We start from the raw sequence: 22,076 nt of genomic DNA on the forward strand, positions 1-22,076 counted from the left end.
CTTGTAACACAAATAGATAAGCAGAATTAAACAATGTTCTAATAAAATACAAAACACCAATAAATAAAACAACGCTGGCAAACACTGAATATGTAACATGCCCCAAGTAGCTTACAGTAAGTGCCGGCTTGCATTCACAATCGCGCGACCGCTACAATCGCGCGACCGCAACGATCGCAGGTTCGAATCCTGCCTCGAGCATGGATGTGTGTGATGTCCTTAGGTTAGTTAGGTTTAAGTAGTTCTAAGTTCTAGGGGACTGATGACCTCAGATGTTAAGTCATTTGAACAATTTTTGAACCAATCACAATCAAACAAACCATGCTACCCAGCAATGTAGTTAGTAGGAATCAAAATCCAAATTACAAACTCACGTTCGTCACAAATCGCGCATACGTGTACAGAAAATTCGCTGAACGCAGCCTGGTATAAAAATACGAATCACCGCTTTCAGTTACAACGGAATATCGAGGGGAGCGACCACAAATATCAACCAGGACCAGGTTCCAGAGATTCAGGCGTCAGCTAAAAATAGAAAAAAGGGCTCACCATAAAGTCCACAGTATACAAGGCTGGTTTGATAAGTCTGATAGAAAAGCAAGAAAAAAATAGTTGTTTCGTAAACAACTCACTGTTTATGCTCTTCACGGGCATGGTGCCGGATTTGATCTTCTTCACGCCGGAAAAATCTACGGAATCCTCCTTCGAGGGATACACATTTGGTCCAGCTGCAACTATCACTTCCCCATTCGATGAAAATTTCTTCACACCAATACGAAGTTTCAATTGAGTCGCTTAGAGTGAAACAGGGTGGATGAGGATCCAACTCAAAACCCACTTCATACACTTTCACCATTGTTATCACTGATGTGTGGGATGGTGCATTATGCTGGTGAAAGAGCACTCTTTTGAGTGCCAACCTTGGTATTTTTTCTGCCAACGCAAGTTTCAAACGATCCAGCAACGAATCGTTATACGGTTCAGTTATGGTTCCGTCTTTTTCATAGTACTCAGTGGAGATTATTCTTTGGGAACCAAAAAAAGTGGCCATCATCTTACTAACTGAAGAAATGATCTTCGACTTGTCTGTGCACATCGACCAGCCTTTGTCCATTGTTTTGACCGCCGTTTTGACTCTGGCGTGCAATTGATGGCTCCAGTCAGAAATCGGCGCAGAAAATCTTGCTGATTGACATGAAAAATCACCAGACATTGTGCTGAAATGTGCTAGGTGCGTTTTGGGTCGACTGTGAGCACTCATCTCGCACACACCTTCTCCATAACCAATTCTCAGTGTATGATATTGCGCGGTCCCTCAGTTGAAGTGCTTACAATGTCAGCAATCTCACGAATTTTTGTTCTGCGGTCTTGGACTACCATACCATGGATTTTGTCAATGGTTTGCTTTGTGGTGACCTCAACTGGAGAGCCGGAGCATGCTTCGTCTATGTGCTTGTCCAAGCCTGTTTAAATTCGTTAATCCAAAACTAAATGGTCCTCAATGATGGTGCAGAGTCCGCGTGAACTTAACCCAATTTTTAATTGTGCGACAGTCCACTCCTTCAACTGAAAATATTTAATAACAGAACGAAACTCGCTCTTTTCCATTTTCAATCGTAGTAGACACACTGACCAATTTAGACGGCTGTCAACAATGAACTGTACTCTGTACGTTGTTGAAAGTCTCTATACGATCTTTGAAATAATCAAGCTTACCAACCATGAAGCCGCAACGAAAAAGTTACATTCTTTCATGGAAATTTACCAGACTTCTGAGACCACCCTCGTAGGCATGCAACAGTTTCCTGAGCAGATTCACTCCTCCGAAGGTCGAGTAGCTGACAATCACCAACCGGCAAGGTGATACTAATAGCACTCCTCAGGCTAGCTCACGGCCATCCATCTATTCTCGGCCCAATGGAGTTCTCACACATCCTACGTAAAACCGGACCTCCAACTCTCCAGAATGCTGCCAGCAAGTCCTTCCTTTTCGCTTCATCACACGTCCCGACATCACCGCCCGCCGCTGCTCAAGCTCTCTCTTGCTGGCCGGTGTCCTCCAGTTTCCCAGAAACGGAGAAGAGACATACGCAGGGAGACACTATCGATATGTGAGCGCCAAGGATGTCGCGCGTGCACGGCACGGACACTATGACAGGTAGGTTCTGGGAAGAGAGGAAAGAAATTTCAAATTGCGTGAAATGTTATGGGACTTAACTGCTAAGGTCATCAGTCCCTAAGCTTAACACTACTTAACCTAAATTATCCTAAGGACAAACACACACACACCCATGCCCGAGGGAGGACTCGAACCTCCGCCGGGATCAGCCGCAAAGTCCATGACTGCAGCGCCTTAGAGAGCAAAAGAAAAGCCAAGAAGTCTTAAGTTCTATGCAGCCCATAATTGACCAAATTCGGAAGGAAAAAGAAAAAGAGAGAGAGAGGAAGAGTGGCTTGAAAACAGTCGGAACAAAAGGTGTATAACAGTGATTCCTGAGACGCATTCATCTCCTTTTACAACAGTACAATCATGTGTTCTCCTTCGCCGCCACAATACCCTGGGGAGTGGCCCAAAGGCGTATTTAGGTCACGGGCTCACGTCCCACGATTTCATAGCCATCTCACGCCACCATTAGCGGTTTATACTTTTTGTGCGGTCGAGCAGTGGACCGCTATTAGTTAACTGCGAGCGGCAGTAAACAGCTTGTTGGCCGCAGGCCGCGTAATCCTTTTAGAGGGCAGTAAAATCAGGGTTGCGCTCGGGTCGACCGGCTGGTGTGCGTGCGCCGAGGCAGTGATAATAAAGCAGCCAACTAGATTACGTATCAGTAAACAGGCACAGCGACAGCCAAAGGGTACTCGGGCGCACGACGCACGGGGGCTGCGGCGGAGAAAAGCCTTGCACAAGAAGTCTACCTCTCTCTCTCTCTCTCTCCCTCCCTCTCCCTCCCTCACCCTCTCCCCTCTCACTCTCTCTCACCATGGCAGTCACGTGTTCCTCAGTACTCGTAGCCATTACCTTCCTAGGTGTGAGACCCTGGCATGATGTAAACTGTCCAAACTATTTTACCAGTAACGGCCAAAGCCACCTGCAACTGTGGTCAAAACGCCGAAAGAATTTGCGCCATGTCGCCGTCACACTTTTACCGAAACCGTGACTATCGGAATTTCGTGTGAGAGATCCGGGATACAGCTCTGCAATGAAGTGACAGAAGTCTCGGACCTCCTTTTGCCCGGCGTAGCTCGACGTGGCATGGACTCCAAAAGACGTCGGAAGTCCTCTCCAGAAAGACGCTGTCTCTATAGCCGTCCATAATTGCGAAAGTGTTGCCGGTGTAGGATTTTGTGCACGAACTGACCTCTCGATTAAGTACCGTGGATCTTCGATGGAATTCATGTTGGGCGATCTGGGTAGCCAAATAATTAGGTCAAATTGTCCAGAATGTTCTTAAAACCAATCGCGAACAAATTTGGCCCGGTGACATGGCGCATAATCATCCACAAAAATTCCATCATATTTTGGGAGCATGAAGTCTATGAATGGCTGCAAATAGTCTCTAAGTAGACGAACATTGCCATTTCCAGAGATTGGTCGGTTTACTTGGACCAAAGGACCCAGTCCATTCCACGTAAACACAGCCCACGCCATCATGGAGCCAGTACCTTGTTGACAACCTCGGTCCATGGCTTCGTGGAACCTGCGCCACATTCGAACACTACCATCACCTCTTACCAACTGAAATCGACACTCATCTGAGCAGTCGACGGTTGTCCAGTCGTCTAGGGTCCAACCGATGTGATCACGATCGCAGAGGAGGCGCTGCAGGCGATGTCGTGCTTTGAGCAAAGGCACTCGCGTCGGTCGTTTGCTGCCATAGCCCATTAACGCCAGATTCGCCACACTGTCCTGACGGTGACAGAAAGCAAATGCCGAAACGTATTTTTCAGGAATAACTGGACCTCTGTGAAACGAACACAACTGATTTTGTTTATAATGAGCCAAATTATGATTTTCGGTTATTATTAATATGACACTTGTCTTAACCGCTGACCGGTAGCGCTTGGGCATTGTTGAACGAAATAGCGAGACAGTGCCTGCTGCCTTAAAAGGCGCGCTCAGCTCCGAACATTCTTAAGAGCCAGCGGTGCGGAAGGGGTACAATTGACTGTGCTATACCACTGTCGATAGCAGCACCCATTCCAAATTATTTTTTTCATGTAGTAATTAAAACCTCGTGACTATCGTTGTTGTAATCTTCAGTCCGAAGACTGATTTGATGCAGCTCTCCACGCTGCTCTGTCCTGTGCAGGCCTCTTCGTCTACGAATAACAAGTGCATCTGAAGTACATTTGATTCTTCTTGCTGCATTCATCTCCTCTCAACAGCCATGCCGAGAGGAATACGCCTGTTCGCGCGAGGTCACCGACGATAAGCACAGTCGGGCGTGGCCAGAACTCGATGAGTGACAATTCGCATTTCGCCTTTATGGCAGAGGTGATTAGGGGGTGGTGGCGTAATGTCTCTGATCAGCAGTACTTGCGACAGTGTCCTGGAATAAAACCAAACCTCCGTCGTGTCTCACGAAGTGGGGGCATGCCACACTTGATGGTGACCCGTTTGTTGGATGGGGACGTTAAGCTCTGCTATTCGAGAGGAGTAGGCTGTCTGCCAACACCAGGATTCGCTTTCCCCCTTCTTTCAACATCATCATCCAACACAAACATGACAGTACACTCCACACTTACATACATTACAGTCACCTACAGATACACTCCCTCACACAGCTCTCACACTCCGCCGACGGAAAGGCATATGCGAAGGATAGGAAAAACCTTTCCTATTAAGCGGCTGAATCTTCCCTTGTGGAGCTCCCAGCCACTCATGCCATGTGCCTTTACTTCACCCTCCATTATCAGACTGACTACTCATTCGTGCTCTAGGATGCGTCCTATCATTCGATCCCCTCTGTTTCTTGGGATGTGTCATAATTTTTTTTTCCCCAGTTAGACTCAGTACAACCTCATTAGATACTTGGTATACCCTTCTATTCTTTAACATTCTATAGCAGCACATTTCAAAAGCTTCCGTTCTCTTCTTGTCTAAAATGCGTATCGTCCACGTTTCACTTCTGTGCAAGCCTACTCCCCAGAGAAATTCTTTTAGAAGAAGCTTCTGAATTCTTATATTTAAATTCGATGTCAACAAATTCCTCCCTTTTTATCAATGCTTTTCTTGCTATAGTCAGTGTGCATTTTATATCTTCTCTGCTTCAGCCATCATCACTTACTTTGCAGTCCAAATAGCAAAACTCATCTACTTCTTTTAATGTCTCATTTCCTAATCTAATTACAACAGCATCGGCTTATTTAATTCGAGTGCATTACATTGCCGGTATTTTACCCTCTTTGATGTTCGCCTTATTACCTGTTTTCAAGACACTAGCCATTTCGATCAACTTCTCTTCCAAACCCTTTTCCGCCTCTGACAGAATTACATTGTTAGCAGAAAACCTCAAAGCTTTTTATTTCACCTCTCTGAACGTCAATTCTCTTTCCAAACTTCTCCTTGTATTCCTGTACTGCTTGCTGTATGTACTGATTGAATAACACTGGTAACTGGCTACAACCCAGCCTCACTCCCTTCTTAACTGCGGCTTTCCTTTCGTGGGCTTTAACTCTTATAACCGCAGTTTGGTTTCTGTACTACTTATAAATAGCCCTTCGCTCCCTGAATTTTATCCCTGTCATCTTCAGAGTTGCAAATATCGTAATCCAGTCGACAAAGGCAAAAGCTTTCTCTAAATCTACAAATACAGCAAATGTAGGTTTACCTTTCCAGATAAGTCGCAGAGTCGGTACTACCTCTCGTGTCCGTACATTTCTCTGGAACCCAAACTGACCTTTCCCCACGTTGGCTTCTATAAGTTTTCCATTCTTTTGTATAATAGTGAGCTTTCGGGTGTTCTGCCGAGTTGTTGTTTCCATTTTCTGCACAGTATTTCGACGATAGACCCATCCGTCTTCCTCAGGTGCTCCGAGTTTTACAATTACGTGTACTCGTTGCCCGGACTACAACCAGACTGTGAACTGTTGTTGGCCTCACGCCGCTATTTATAGCCGATTCGATTCCCGACATCCACTACGCCCTTTGATACTCTTTCGTTTTTCAGGCTCGCATTGATATTCCGTGAGATGCAAATTTTGTCATCGTTTTCCAGTTCTGTCAATGTAGTGGCCGACGAGATTTTAATAAATTGATTGTCGCACACCAAGCGTAATTTCAATTGAAACTGCCGTCCCCGTTTATTTGGTTATCTTTTCAAATCTTTATTTCGAATGGCTTCTTACTTATGCTATCCCAGAAAATTGGCGTTCGCACCGCGATAAGAGCCTGGTCGTATTCCATTTCGTGATTATTTATCGAGGCAGTGCTCGGTGACAGCTGACTGCCTCGTTCTTTTAGTCGGCACTGTTGTGGTATCCTGCCCCCACATAAGACACGCCGCATTTGCATAGAATGCGGTACACACCTGAATCTCGGAGACGCCCGCATCTCGTGGACGTGCGGTAGCGTTCTCGCTTCCCACGCCCGGGTTCCCGGGTTCGATTCCCGGCGGGGTCAGGGATTTTCTCTGCCTCGTGATGGCTGGGTGTTGTGTGCTGTCCTTAGGTTAGTTAGGTTTAAGTAGTTCTAAGTTCTAGGGGACTGATGACCATAGATGTTAAGTCACATAGTGCTCAGAGCCATTTGAACCATTTTTTGAATCTCGGAGACCTATGTCGTTTTGAACATAAAAAAACTCCTCCCGAGCTTGCCATGAAGGCCCAACGTTACCGACCGGCCGCCATGTCATCCTCAGCCTACAGGCATCACTCGATGCGGATATGGAGGGGCATGTGGTCAGCACACCGCTCTCCCGGCCGTATGTTAGTTTCCGAGACCGGAGCCGCTACTTCTTAATCACGTAGCTCCTCAGTTTGCTTCACATGGGCTGAGTGCACCCCGCTTGCCAACAGCGCTCGGCAGACCGGATGGTCACCCATCCAAGTGCTAGCCCAGCCCGACAGCGCTTAACTTCGGTGATTTGACGGGAACCGGTGTTACCACTGCGGAAAGGCCGTTGGCCGTTTTGAACATTGCAAAGAATAATTTTTTTCCTTTGTTGAAGGGAGCGAAATACAGTGGATGCCATGTTTCTGTAGGAGACTTTCCGAATATTGGGTCAACATCAAGTAGATAAGCGATTTTTGATTTTCCATCCTCGGTCTCGGTATCAACCTCTTTCTCAGACTGCATCGGCTTTCGATATGATGAGCTGAGTACTCATTCCTTCGGTACACAATTCATAGGTGTTCTAATTTTGCAGGGAGTATCTGCTTGTCTGAAAGTGTTCCAGTTCAAAGTAGCAGAGTCTTTAGCATCGAATTTCTTTGTGACAGCTGGTGCTGTCTCGAGGCATGGAGACAGAGGTCAGTGTGCGTAGGTTTTACACGTACACTGTGACTCAGGGATCTGTCCGTTTTGCTCTTAACTAACACGCCGAGGAAATATAATTGGTCCTCTTGTTCAAGTTCCATCGTGAACTTTATATTGCGATGGACAGAGTTTAAATGTTCCAGCATCGTGGTGGAAGCGCCAAGTTTCTGGCGCAGCATAATTACGGAGTATATCAAAATAAAGACGCGAGAAAACCTAATAAACAGGGATGGAGTTTCGGATTAAATAACGAAATTTATTACAATTTCGGTGGCCATCACATTCATCAGTGTTGGAAAATGCTGGGAGGAATTGTGTTTCACGAAACATCATTGCGAGCTCAGAAAAACAAGAGTATCAAAGAGCGTAGTCAGAAGTTGAACTTGGCTGTAGGGGCGTGGGACCAACAGTCTGGTTGGAGTCGAGGCAAAGAGTACACATCACAGAAAAAGTCACTGAACCTGAAGAAGGCGGGTGGGTCGGTCGCCGAAATATCGTGCAATAACAGGTAACAACAAAACTGCAGCACACCCAGAAGTTCACTGTATACCCTTCGAAATGTTAGTAGCTCTGAAACGAATGTGACAACTTAGCAAATTCGTCGTCATTCCTGATGCACTGTTTCCGTTGCACCCATAAATCGTGGACACGATATTACTCCAGTCAGATTACCGTCGCGAGAGAAGTTCGAAATCAGTTCTCTCGGTAACAGCCAGTGAAGCAATCGCACAGCTTGTCGTGGGGCGGGTGCGACACGCGTGACCGATGGAGCTCCTTCCACGGCAGGAGTCGACCGCTGCCGGCGTCTCTGGCGGATATAATTGATGCTGCCCAGCCGGGCCGATGTTATCGGCGTCTCCGGGGCCCACCGGCCGTCATCAGTCATCAGGGAGAGGAGGCGGGGGGGGGGGGGGGGGGCAGCGAGTCCGCACCCGGGGCCCGTGACGCTGCCTCCTTAGGGACCCTCCCCCTGCTGTGCTCGGTACCGCCGAGGCCGTCGGCCAAGACGGGTTCAGGCCACACAGCCCCTACCTCACCTGTTTACAACTCGCATTCTACGAGGACACCAGTGTGCGATTTGCAGGGGGGGATGGGGGGGATTTCCGCCCCTCTGCATCAGACCATCCCCTCCTCTGGTTTTAGTTTATGCATCCCAATCTGGGATGTTTATTTCCTACGCACTGGAGTAAAACTTTACATATAATGTAAATTTGTGGAGCCGAACAATGAAAGTTTTTAATGAGTCTTACTATTAACGCTATTAATATGTTTCAGTTTTCTACCATCAGAATAAGTACAACTTTTCACAAATGTGCCTCTACGTTTTGAATTCCCCTTGTACATCTGTACCCGTATGTACATGATTTTGTAAATAAGCTTTACCTATAATGTACTTTTAAAGATATAACAAGAGATGGCTTTTCTGATAGTGCATACGCGTCAATAGTGAGTTTCGGCATTAACATCTATTTATAAATAGCTGTTTAACCATGCGTAACGCCACGGTCCAAGCTAGTAACATATATAATTCTACTAACCCCCTAAGACACCCCCCCTCCCCCCCCCCCACTAGTAGAAGCACAAATCGCACCCTGGAGGACAGTACGAAAAATTGTCAGTCTGCCAACAGATACCATTTATACCAATGCAGTTTTGTTTTTGTTATGTAGCTGCCCAAGTCAGGTGGGAGCTTAATCTGCGGAATAGCTTTCGACTTATGGCCTTTTAAAGCTGCCGTGTTATGGCTGTTTACATTTGCCTCTAGACACAAGGTGTGACGAAAAAGTAATGGGAATTTTTTTTTTCGTAAACAATCTTAATTCTTTGATCATCATCAACTCTGTCCGCTTCAAAGCAATCCCCCTCAGATATAATGCACTTGTGCCAGCGCCTTTTCCAATCTTGGAAGCACTTGTGGAACTCACTTTTCATTCAGCTCCTTCAGCGATTTTGTTTTTATCTCATAAATGGCGGTAAAATTACGTCCTTTCATGGTTCTCTTCGCTCTCGGGGGCGCCATGTCTTGCAAATGACGTCGCTGAGGCAAACCTAACGGTGTTGTTTATTGTCAAAAAATCACGAACAAGCACTGAGGTGTGAGCGGGACCGTTAGCGTGATGCTAATTCCACAAGTGGTTTTGCCACAGTTCTGGTCGTTTCCTTCGGAATGTTTCACTCAAACGGTGCAAAACTTCCAGGTAGTATTCCTCATTGATCGTACGACCATAAGGCAGGAACTCGTGATACACTATCCTATGGTAATCCAAGAAAACAACGAGAAGAGCCTTCACATGTGATGTAGCTGCTCTTGATGCAGTTTCCATCGGGACGACTGGGCCTTGGTTTCGACGTCATACCAGTATACCCATGTTTCGTCACATGTTATAACCTTCTGTAGAAGTTCTGTATCGCTGTCGACTTCATTCAGCAATTTCTGAGCAATGCCTACCCGACGTCGTTTCCGATCGAAATTCAACAGTTTCAAAACAAACTTTGCTGCTACACGTTTTATGTCCAAAACATCCGAAACAATTGCTCGACGTGAGCCAAAAGACATGCCGACGTCGTCAGCAACCTCTCTGATAGTGATTCGGCGATTTCCTGGAAACATTTTCTTTACTTCTTCCACATTGTCGTCAGTAAGTGATATGCTAGGGCGTCCAGGGCGCTCGTCGTCTACAACTTCTTCTCGACCCTCTTTGAAACTTTTATACCACCCGTAAACTCTTGCCTTACTCATAGTAGATTCACCAAAAACCACAGTCGACATTTCGAATGTGGTGCTGCACTTTATTCCATTTTTAAAACAAAATTTAATGCACATTCTTTGATTCATTTTTAAGTAAACATTCACCGAGCGTTCGAAAGCACTTGTAATCTTTTCGACTGTCAACAATAAACTCCATATTCAAAACAGCTGAAGATGTAAACATATATCAAGAATATGTGCACCAACAAGACAGAAAGAAATTGAAAATCGGATGTATAAAGATCGCGAAATTAAAAAATTCCTCCTTACTTCCTGATCACACCTCGATATACTACGCAAGCCAATGTACATTAATGGGGGAGGGTATATCGTTCCAGTATTACCGATTTTCTTCCCCATTCCAATAGCGTAATGAACGAGGGAAAAATGACTGTATGTAAGTGCCCTAATCTCTCTATCTTGTTCTCGTGATCATTGTCGGAGATAGCGGCGGCATAATGGCTGCACAGCCCTTTACGAATACAGGGTCTCTAAATTTACCCAGCTGGAAAATGTTGATGAAAAAACACCACAGCTGTTATTTTATGTACGTTTACTGCGCACAACAGGTTTCGTACTAAGTGAACATCTTCAGGTAACACCGGAATTTCACCATTAGCCTTCGTCACTATTTATTTATCGCCTGGCAAATACACATAAAATGCAAAAATACTGAATATACAGGAATATTTCAATCACACAAGACGAGCAGATGCGAAGACAGAACTATGACACAAGCGTTCAACTACATATTAGTATCTAATCGTTCTGTCCAGTCTGTCGCACCTGGGGATAAATTGAACAGGTCTATAATGTCCCCTTGATAGGCTCTTTTTTGGCACTCTTGAGCAATGTGGAAGACTGTATAGCGCTGTGATCCACAGTCATATTGGAATGCCGGCAGTTTACCCCATTTAAACAGTAAATCTGCACTTCTGCCAAACCTAGTACGCATTCTGTTGACAGTTTTCCAGACTTCACGCAGCATTTAAAGCCGCTAGGTTTATTAACGGTGTTGGTACGGCTGTTAATAGTTGCTGCACTGAGTTGCTCAAACATTTGCTCACTCACGTGATTCTTGAATATCGGGACTTCAGTCTTGTTCAGGATGCACTAGCAGTGTCTTCGTGGATAGGCAGGAGCCAGTCACTATTCACATTCTAGTATTCACGTAGCAAGGCCTCTTTCTAGTGTTCTTCTTTCTGTTCTTTTCCTGTTGCCCTTCCCCGTATAGGCGCAGGGTCGGCATGGTTATTAAGGATTTGGAATTGTTAGTTTAAAGGATGCCCGGATTCCACGCCTGCCGCCTCGAAATTCTTATCAACATACCGTGATAATGACCACGTTTGCCGTTTCGCTTTAATGAGCTTCAGTTTCATGCCTTGGTGACACAAGTCAGCATTGCTGATCACTGACACAGCATTATCTCTTCAAGTACTTAACTCGTTCAAGGTGCTGTTTGTTGCAGCCTAGTTTTACTGCTCGTGCCAAGAGCTGCCATAACGCTAAGAGGATTGAGAAGATTAACCAAAAATTTATGCTGATCGACGGGGCAATACTTTTTCCTGAATTCAACGTCATATTGTTCTTCTAGAATTTTCCGATATGGTCCTTCCCCTATAGATTTGCCCAATCACTTTATTAGAGAAAGCTGCAATAGGGCATCGACTCCAGCAATTTTTTTTTTAAAGAAAAGAGGCAGCGAAAGATCATAACGAGAATATGCATATAGCATTATTTCCGCCATGTGGCTGCGTTTATGCAGCAGAGTGCTACCGTTGTTTTTTTTTATTATATTTTTAAATGTCATTTGCTTATGTCTGTTCCCTGAAACTTGAGAAAAGCTCACTAACATGAAGTGTTATTGCTTCGAAATCAAGTATGGAAGTTTCTCTTTCCGTCTCTGGCCCATAAAGAAGCAGCTCTTTCTTGCAGCTGTAGCTACAATCGTCATTGAGAGAGACGTTATTCTCATGCTGAAACGACACGCGCTGTGCAAACACATTTCTCTGCTTCCAGGAAAGGTCAACTGGAATAATTTTGCTACAGGTAGGAGCATTTTCAACGAGAGGGACGAAAGACAACTTAATGGCTAAGTTTTGTGGTATACTGTATATCAGTGTCTCTTTTTTTCAGACAGAGCGACATCCGTACTCCCAGCTACTTTAAATGATATTATGGAAAGTCTGTTCAAACTGTCCTTAAAACAATATGCGCTTTCTGCACTAAAACATCTGTGTGTTATTACAGTAGCAAGAAAAAAAACTACAATACGAATGACACTCTTCGGCACAGCTTTGGAATCGGGTAATGTGTCTGAGCAGAGTGCGTGCGTACTTGCGAGCGGGTATATATATATATATATATATATATATATATGTGTGTGTGTGTGTGTGTGTGTGTGTGTGTGTGTTTGTGTGTGTGTGTCTACACGAGGTTGTGTGTGAACATACATAGCTGTTTGCGAACCATTTATCAGCGCGATACATGACAGCATAACGCTCGACAAAATGTGTCATCGCAAACCCCTCTGTCGTAATTTCCTGTCATCAAATGTCCAGCGTGTGTGTCTCGTACATCTGCCACGAATTTGAACAACTGTTCGCACAACATCAGAAATAACCGAAAATGTTTAATTAGTTAGTTTAAGCTGACATTTATAGAGCCGGATCAGCAAATCGGGTGCACGTTTTGGTCCATAACAGTTTGTTATGCGAGGTTTATTGTATCGGCGGGGTCCTATTCGTTATCGTGTCGTTCGGTGATCGGATTCCAACAGTGTGAGTCGAGCTTGCTAATCGGTAGTTTCTGTGTTCTTTTCGGCGGATTGTGTATTTCAGTTCGCAACTTTACTAAAGCGCTTACTTTGTCACATAACTTCCGACGCTGCTGCTGATGTAAATGCGAAGTGCTGAATTCAATCAACCAAGCTAATTTACCTCCCGAATTTATCACGATTTGCACACCACAAATGACATTTAGTACAAGAGGAAGCTTACAACAGCAGCAATAACTGGAAACACAAAATGCGCTCTTAGATTATCTACAGTTCATTTTACTCTGTACTAACTTAGCACGAAATTATATCGTCTACCACAAATCAATACTCTTTCTTTGGGGCTCGCCATGTACACCCATGCTTCGATACTGTCCAGCAAACACCATTCGAGAGAAATTATGTTCGAAAGCGGATCCGATCCTTTGTAGGAAAGTGTCCCGAGATTACCTTAGTAAATGTAGGCTAGCTTTTCTTAGTGTAGTCCATGACGAAATAAATTCGTTGTTGAATATGGTTATTCAGCTTGTGTCGTGAAATTAAATAATAACAACACAACCTTCTGAGTCGTTTTCGTGAGATATGCCTATACAAAATAGGTATAAAATCATTTCAGATATTGCTGCTTAAATGAGCAGTAATATTTGTATCCCTTCACTTGTTCGACATCTGTTTTCAATTTATCTGTATCTGAATCCATGTGTTCTTTGCAAACCACTATAACGTACGTGCTAGAGAGGCTACATTTGATCAACTGAGCAGTTCTACTACATTTGAGGTAGTTTACGGGTGGGCTTGTCACTTCCAAGGGAGCTGCAGTATAGCAGGATATATATATACTGTATTCTGCAAACTCGGCTATCCCTACATAATATCGTAATTTTTGCTATAAAGATTAAGCTCGATGACGCATGTAATGAATGTTCTGACCACAAAATACCGTCTATAGCAAATAGCATTAGAAGATGGCCAGTGCAGGCTGAAGTCCACCTCCGTAGCTGCCATACGGGGGATCCAGGTTCGGTTCCCAGTAGTGCCAGGGATTATTGCTTGGTTGGAGGACTGGTGCGGAATACACTCTGCCTCGTGAGGCCAACTGAGGAGCTGTTCGACCGATTTTTAGCGGTTCCAAGATTAAGCAACCCGACAATGACCGGTAGAGCGTTGTGCTGACTACATGCCCCTCCATAGCGCATCCGACGATGCCATTGGCAGAGGATGACACGGCGGTTGGTCGGGTTGGATTGCGACCAGGCTGCCGAATTTTGGTACTACTTATCACAAATGCAGGCCGAAACAAGATTTGATTGTTTCAGAGAATGTGATTTGTCTGAAACAAAAGGAAGTTCGCAAAACGCCAATCACTAATTTCCTTCGATGCAGTGGTTTCTTCCCCAAACATTTTTCACCATTTCATGTTCAAGTCGCGAATAGAGGGCGGGAAGAAAGATTGTTGATAGGCCTCCATGGGAACTCAAATCTGTCTGATTTCTCCTTCACGGTCTCTTCGCAAAAACAGACATTGAATACACTTGTAGACTCTTCTAGGAACGTTCCCCACGGGAAATTTTAACAATAAGTCACATCGTGATGCCCAACTCCTCTCTAGTGTCGTCTGCCAATGGGATTGCCTGAGCATTTCCGTGATGCTTTCGCGCTTGTTAAATGAACTAGTGACGAACCACATTGCTCTTCTTTGGACTTTTTCTTTTAACCCTAACAACCCTGTTTCGTTCGTTTTCCAAAGTGGGTAGCGATATTCAGGTGTTGTTCGACCGAGGGTTTTATATGCTACCTCGTTATTCTATGGACTACACTTCCTCAGGATTCTGCCAGGGTCGTTACAACAATTTTTGGAGCTGTGGGGTAAGTCCCTAAAGTGAGACCGATGAGGTGGCGCAATGGTTTCCACGCTGGGTTCGCATTTGGGAGGACGACGGTTCGAATCCGCATCCGGCCATCCAGTGCATGACTAGAAAAAGTAATTTTGAGTGATGAATCACGATATACGCAGTGGAAATCCGATGGAAAGATTTGGATTTGGTGATTGCAGGGAGAATATTGTGTAGTGGCAAGAGTGGAGTACAGAGGAGGTGATGTTACGAAATGGGATGCAGCCGGTGATAACTGAATACACCCCACGGTGTTTCAATTGGGCACCTGCCAGTCATTTTCAGGTGAGTTATCGAAAAATTCGTTGACTCACTCGGCGTTCAGTTGAAATATCGTGTCATGTATTAATCGGCGACTGGCTGCAAGCTCAAAATTTGAACATACAGTTCGTCAGGAAAATTTTCAAAAAAATGGTTCAAATGGCTCTGAGCACTATGGGACTTAACTTCTGAGGTCATCAGTCCCATAGAACTTAGAACTACTTATACCTAACTAACCTAAGAACATCACACACATCCATGCCCGAGGCAGGATTCGAACCAGCGACCGTACCGGTCCCGCGGTTCCAGACTGTAGCGTCTAAAACAGCTCGGCCACCCCGGCCGGCGGAAAATTTTCAAATTCACACGGTAGGCGGTATTTTTCGTGGTTAGAGTGTGGTCCTCTTATATCACTAAAAAAAAAAAAAAAAAAAAAAAAAAGAGGCTAAATGTGGAAGGATATGAACACTTTTTACAGCATTGTGTGCTGCGTGCAGTAAAAAAACAGTTCGTAGGCGATGACTGCTTTTATCATCATTACAATGCATCCTGTTATAAAGCAACATCTGCGAGGCAATAGTTAGTAGACAATAACATTCCTGAAATGGACTGGCCTGCCCAGAGTACCGACCTAAACCTGATGGAACATCTTTGAGATGAGTTATAACGTCGACTACGCTCTGTACCCATGAGTCCGACATCAGTACCTTCTCTAGTTTCGGCTCTTGAGGAAGAATGGACTGCCATTCTTCCACGGACTTTCAGGAACCTCACTGAAAGTGTCCCCAGCCCAGCTCAGGTAGTTATAAAGGCGAAGGGTTGGGGTACCCGATATTGGTAGTGTGTTGTACTGTAAGGAAGCAAGGGAAATGATGATGTTATGGGTGGCCGGTATCCTCTTTCTACAAAGCAAATGCACTCGTGAATTAATACGGTTCTTTATTTACATTTATTTCGTCGTACAAGCTCATCAGTAAGAATCCTCTTGTAGACACTATTGATAATCTTGCTATTGTCACTAATCTGGTCACTAAAACTGTCTTACCTTGAGTGAGCCTCCGGTCAGCGGCGGTGGCATAAAATACTTGCTGTTGAGAGGGCGTTGGCGGTGTGTTGCTTGTCGGTGTGTCTCTGGTCTCTCTCGTGACAGGTACGCTTGATCCAGCGTCTACTATCCATCTTCTCACTACATCTTTGTCCACCTGCCTCAAGATGACTGGGTGTTTGCGTTGTCCTCATCATTTCTTCATCATTCATGAAAGTGGCGAGATTGGGCTGAGCAAAGATTGCGAATTTGTACGGGCGTGATAACCGCGCAGTTGAGCGCCCCACAAACCAAACATGATCATAATCAAACACCTTTTCCGACCGGTGTGCTGGCGACAGCTTACGACAGCATAATGTTAATGTTTTATAATACACTACTGTCCATTAAAATTGCTACACCAAGAAGAAATGCAGATGGTAAAAGGGTATTCATAGGACAAATATATTATATTAGGACTGACATGTGATTACATTTTCACGCAATTTGGGTGCATAGATCCTGAGAAATCAGTACCCAGAACAACCACCTCTGGGCGTAATAACGGCCTTAATACGCCTGGGCGACAGAGCTTGGATGGCGTGTACAGGTACAGTTGCCCATGCAGCTTCAACACGATACCACAGTTCATCAAGACTAGTGACTGGCGTATTGTGACGAGCCAGTTGCTCGGCCACCATTGAGCAGACGTTTTCAGTTGGTGAGAGATCTGGAAAATGTGCTAGCTAGGGCAGCAGTCAAACATTTTCTGTATCGAGAAAGGCCCGTACAGGACCTGCAACATGCGGTCGTGCATTATCCTGCTGAAATGTAGGGTTTCGCAGGGATCGAATGAAGGGTAGAGCCACGGGTCGTAAAACATCTGAAATGTAACGTTCAGTGTTCAAAGTGCCGTCAATGCGAACAAGAGGTGACCGAGACGTGTAACCAATGGCACCCCTTAGCATTACACGGGTGATACGCCAGTATGGCGATGACGAATACACGCCTCCAATGTGCATTCACCGCGATGTCGCCAAACACGGATGCGACCATCATGATGCCGTAAACAGAACCTGGATTCATCCGAAAAAATGACGTTTTGCTATTCGTGCACCCAGGTTCGCCGTTGAGTACACCATCCCAGGTGCTCCTGTCTGTGATGCAGCGTCAAGGATAACCGCAGCTATGGTCTCCGAGCTGATAGTTCATGTTGCTGCAGACGTCGTCGAACTGTTCATGCAGATGGTTGTTGTCTTGCAAAAGCACCCATCTGTTGACTCAGGGATCGAGACGTGCTGCACGATCCGTTACAGCCATGCGGATAAGATGCCTGTCATCTCGACTGCTAGTTATACGAGGCCGTTGGGATCCAGCACGGCGTTTCGTATTACACTCCTGAACCCACCGAGTCCATATTCTGCTAACAGTCATTGGATCTCGACCAACGCGAGCAGCAGTGTCGCGATACGATAAACCGCAATCGCGATAGGCTGCAATCCGACCTGTATCAAAGTCGGAAACGTGATGGTACGCATTTCTCCTCCTTACACGAGGTATCACAACGTTTCACCAGGCAACGCCGGTCAACTGCTGTTTGTGTATGAGAACTCGGTTGGAAACTTTCCCCATGTCAGCACGTTGTAGGTGTCGCTACCGGTGTCAACCTTGTGTAAATGCTCTGAAAAGCTACTCATTTGCATATCACAGCATCTTCTTCCTGTCGGTTAAATTTTGCGTCTGTAGCACGTCATCTTTCTTGGTGTAGCAATTTTAATGGCCAGTAGTGTAGGTGTCCGGATACTTACGATTAGATAGTCTGCGTCCTCAGATTCTTCCAACGAATCTCAGTCTGGCATCTCCCTCTCCTACGATTATTGTTATGTACTCTTTTCACTTTAAGTCGCTCCCTACATATATTCCCTGATATTTCCTTATAATAACCCAGCGACGACAGTTTCCTGTACACTGGAGTGAGTTTTCCTGGGGAGGGGTGAACAAGTGTACGTTGCACTCATCGGGAACGCCTCCGGAGCGCCTGGCCGCTGCAGCCGCTGGCTTCGATCCGCCTCCGGAGCCATAGCGGCGGCGGCGGCGCTGATCCTGTTTTGTCACGGCCATTAGCATATCGCCGCCGCGCCGGGCGCTCAGCGCTGCTGACGCGCCCCCGTTCCCTCTTAATGGTAATTAATGCTAATTCGCCTCATTTACTGACTTCGCACACTTTGCCGCGCCTTTGTTCCCCTTATTAACGAAACCTCCTCCCTGATGCGCTCTCTGAATAGAATCGTACCGTCGTATCTATGAAACATCGACGCTCCGCGGGGTGGCGATGGAACAGGATTATTCTCTAAGTGTTACGTACAGAACCTTGTTCATGTATCTGTACCGACAGCTTTGTGCGCAGTTCTCGTGCGGAAGTAACCCTGCCGTCACAAATGTGTCCCTATTAACAACGATCACTTTTGTACTTCTTCAGTAGAGTTATTACCCATGCAAGTGTCAGTTTTTACCTTTCATCGCGACCGGTCTGCGAATGGTCTGCTTAAGATCATCATAACATTGGCTGCATATCTAAACTGATGCAGTACGTTTGGAAGTAAGGGAATTCCGGTATGGAAAGAGCCACTCATTACTGCCAACGGTCGGGAGAAAGTACAAACTTGCTATGAGCACGAACAATAAGTTCCTTATATTGTTCATATTTGCAGCCATTCTTCCTCAGTTACTCGTTACTTAATGTTTATCACTTAGATTATGTCTTTTGCAACTTAATGTTTATTACTGTTTTACCACACAAGTTTCACACAACCGCATTAGACGTTTTCAGTAGTTGTATAAAATTATGAGTTGCTTTTATAGAAGCGCTGAAGATGCTGCTTAACACAAGCAGGTAAAACACGTTCGGTAGAAAAAAAATAATAAAAATACATTTGCTACAGAATACTAATATTTGTTCTCATCTACATGATGAATATCGATAAGTTTCTTCTTGAAGAATAAACATTTCTCTTAACATGACAGTATAAATCTATGAAGAGTATCTTTGATTCTAAAATCGGAATAGAATTATAGTTGTCCTGCTTTTCTTTGGCGTTACGTATCTTTTACGGGATTCGAATGTGATTGGAACTCGTTCACCACCTTGATACCAAAACGTCATCGAAAAGTATCGGAGCGTGTATTACTAATTTGGAGAAAAAGAAGCAGGAAGAAACACAAATATATGAAAGAGAAAATCGTCTTAAGTGCTATAATTTTTTATAGGCACTCAACAACAGGTTCTAGTCTTTATTTTCTAATATTGTGTATTAGTAACTTTCTTATGTAACAGTCTGCGCCAAAATATTGTTCATTATGTTACAGCACGAACAGAAATTGCGTTGGTTAGAACAGTCGAAATCTAAAAAACAAATGGTTATTAGTCTGAAGGATATGTCATTCTTCCATTGTTATTCACATAGTATTCTGCGCTATGGTTATTGAAAGTACAATGACCCTTTCTTTATTGGATAACATTTTTTTAAGCCAATGTTCGTTTTTTTGATGGCTTTCGTAAAGTAAAGTACTATTTTTTCGTTTTTAGATATCTCTCTCTCTCTCTCTCTCTCTCTCTCTCTCTCTCTCACACACACACACACACACACACACACACACACACACAACTGCGCCCTCTCTCTTGTCAGAACATCACTGTTGGATGGCTACAGTATGGTTTCTTTTCTCTGTTGCAGAGGATCGAGTGGCACTCGTCAGGTGCCCATCGCGAGCTCTGCTACCTCAAGGGGAAGTCAGAGGTGAGTACCAGAAAAATACACCTTGCTATAATATTGAGCCTTTTTTAGGGCACTCGGTCGGATGTCACCGTCCAGGTAATGCCATGTCCCGGCAAGCTGACTACCTATTACCTTCAGGCGGCTCTTGCAACTGTCTTCCTCGAACTTTTGAACGGGGACTCCGCTGCTCCCGATCTTCGTTGCAGGTCTGGTATGTCACAAGAACAGGTTTATGCGCTACCTGGAGTGGCCACTTGCACGCCTTGCTGTGCTGCACCTTGCTGCTCTCTCTGATGCGGGCGTATCGGTTCTGTAACCCTGCATTTGTCATGGAAGTCACGGGCCGGTTGCCTAGACCTCTCTCGGAGACTACCCAATCGGGGTCCACTGTCTGGAAGCCCCTAGGTAGGTGCAAAGGCAGTTTGAGGGCTCGATTTTGCACCATCTGTACCGAAGTCTGCGCCGACGGCGTTTCCCCAGACGACAGTTTTGTACTCCAAAACCAGGCGCAGTCGCGTCTTGCGCGGAACAGCCCCAGTGTCTTGTGGGAGTGTGGACTCGGATTTAGCGGCGGTTATAGCTGGCGCAGCCTTCCAGTCGCTTTTCTCCTCAGTTCTTCGACATCTTGGCTCCTTGTTAGATACCTGTCGAGAGTGACGTTCGGCTACTTGTCACTCGTTCCTCATCGAATAGGTCTACTCAGGTTGCCTACCTGCCTCAAGTCCGTGGGGACTTGCTATCTCCGGCGAGTGCTCGATTCTTCGCTACATTGAAGACGAACCTCTGTTTCGCGGTCCGTGACACAGGGTCTTCGGAGATCGACTGTAGTCTGTGCTGCGTAAGCTGGGCGCTGATGCTGATGTATATAGTGCCATGTCGTTGGCGCAAACTGCAAGTGTGGAAAGTGTGGACGCTGTGACAAGCCGTCTGTAAACATAATGTACAGCAAGGGACAGAATACCGAACCTTGAGTATCTCATTGTTCTCCACTGGGCCCCGCTTTTATATGCCTTTGCAGCTTTCGTCTATCGTTCCACGATAATGTTCCGGCGCTGTTCCGCTGAAAAGGTGGTGGGGGAATCTAGAGTTAGCGTTATAAACAAATGTCTTGCTTGTAATTTCGTGTGTTCCACCTGAAAAAAACAACCTCAAACTAGTCCGGTTTGATGTACAGATTAAGGTCGTTTAATGACAGAGACAACTGTTTCTGTAGAAGTACATCAGGTATTTGCTCGCTAGCATCTCCTCTTCATCACAGTCGTGGATACTGTCAGAAGAGATGTGCAGAAAACCGCATGCTGAGCGTTACTATATCGGCTTCTGAAGATAAGACTCACCTGCAGCGTCAAGTGCAAATCTGGAACAATCACCTTGAAGAAGTAGGTCTACGGCTCAACGTAGAAAAAATGCAGTATCTCAGCCGGCAGCTGTGGCCGAGCGGTTCTAGGCGCTTCAGTCCGGACCGCACGACCGCTACGGTCGCAGGTTCGAATCCTGCCTCGGGCATGGATGTGTATGATGTCCTTAGGTTAGTTAGGTTTAAGTAGTTCTAAGTGTAGGGGACTGATGACCTCAGATGTTAAGTCCCATAGTGCTTAGAGCCATTTGAACCATTTGAGCAGTATCTCACCACAGATATAAATGTCTTTGAATACCAGCAGAATCAAAGGTGTTGACCCCTAAACAACAAGGACTTTCAAGTACCTGAGCTCGACAACTGCCTTTGATGGAAACCTCTGAGTAGAAATGCCTAACAGGCTGAGCACCATATGGCTCAGATGGCGTTCTGTGACTGGTATAATCAGTGACCGGAAGGATCCAGACAGGCTCAAGTCGAAAATACAGCGGCTTGTAATCCGTTCAATTGGACTGCAAGGTTCTGAATGCTGGGCTTCAACCAAAGAAATGGAACAACGATTTGCCGCCACGTACACAAAGATGCTCAGTTTGACTTCCGGGTTAACACTGTAAGATCATGTCACAAATGATGAAGTTTGAAAGTTGTATGGAGTGGTGCCAACAGCAAACAAGGTTAGAGAAAGCCCTCTGCGATGGTGCGAACATGTTCTTAGAGCAGACGCAGAAACAGTGCCAAACATTCGTTCAGATATGAGAGTGAAT

At 45.3% G+C, this 22,076-nt stretch overlaps 1 protein-coding gene and 1 pseudogene across 1 annotated transcript in view; one reads left to right on the forward strand and one right to left on the reverse strand.

Moving 5' to 3' along the window:
• LOC126263280 (semaphorin-1A) overlaps positions 1-22,076 on the forward strand; it is a 361,326-nt gene that overhangs the window by 279,682 nt on the left and 59,568 nt on the right. The window contains exon 4 of the mRNA XM_049960366.1: positions 19,914-19,976. Within this exon, the coding sequence (XP_049816323.1) occupies positions 19,914-19,976 (63 nt within the window). The remainder of the gene's footprint in view (positions 1-19,913; positions 19,977-22,076) is intronic.
• Positions 7,009-7,126, reverse strand: LOC126263847 (5S ribosomal RNA; annotated as a pseudogene).

This window comes from Schistocerca nitens, chromosome 6 (genome assembly GCF_023898315.1).
Source record: "Schistocerca nitens isolate TAMUIC-IGC-003100 chromosome 6, iqSchNite1.1, whole genome shotgun sequence".
In the NCBI taxonomy this organism is placed as follows: domain Eukaryota; kingdom Metazoa; phylum Arthropoda; class Insecta; order Orthoptera; family Acrididae; genus Schistocerca; species Schistocerca nitens.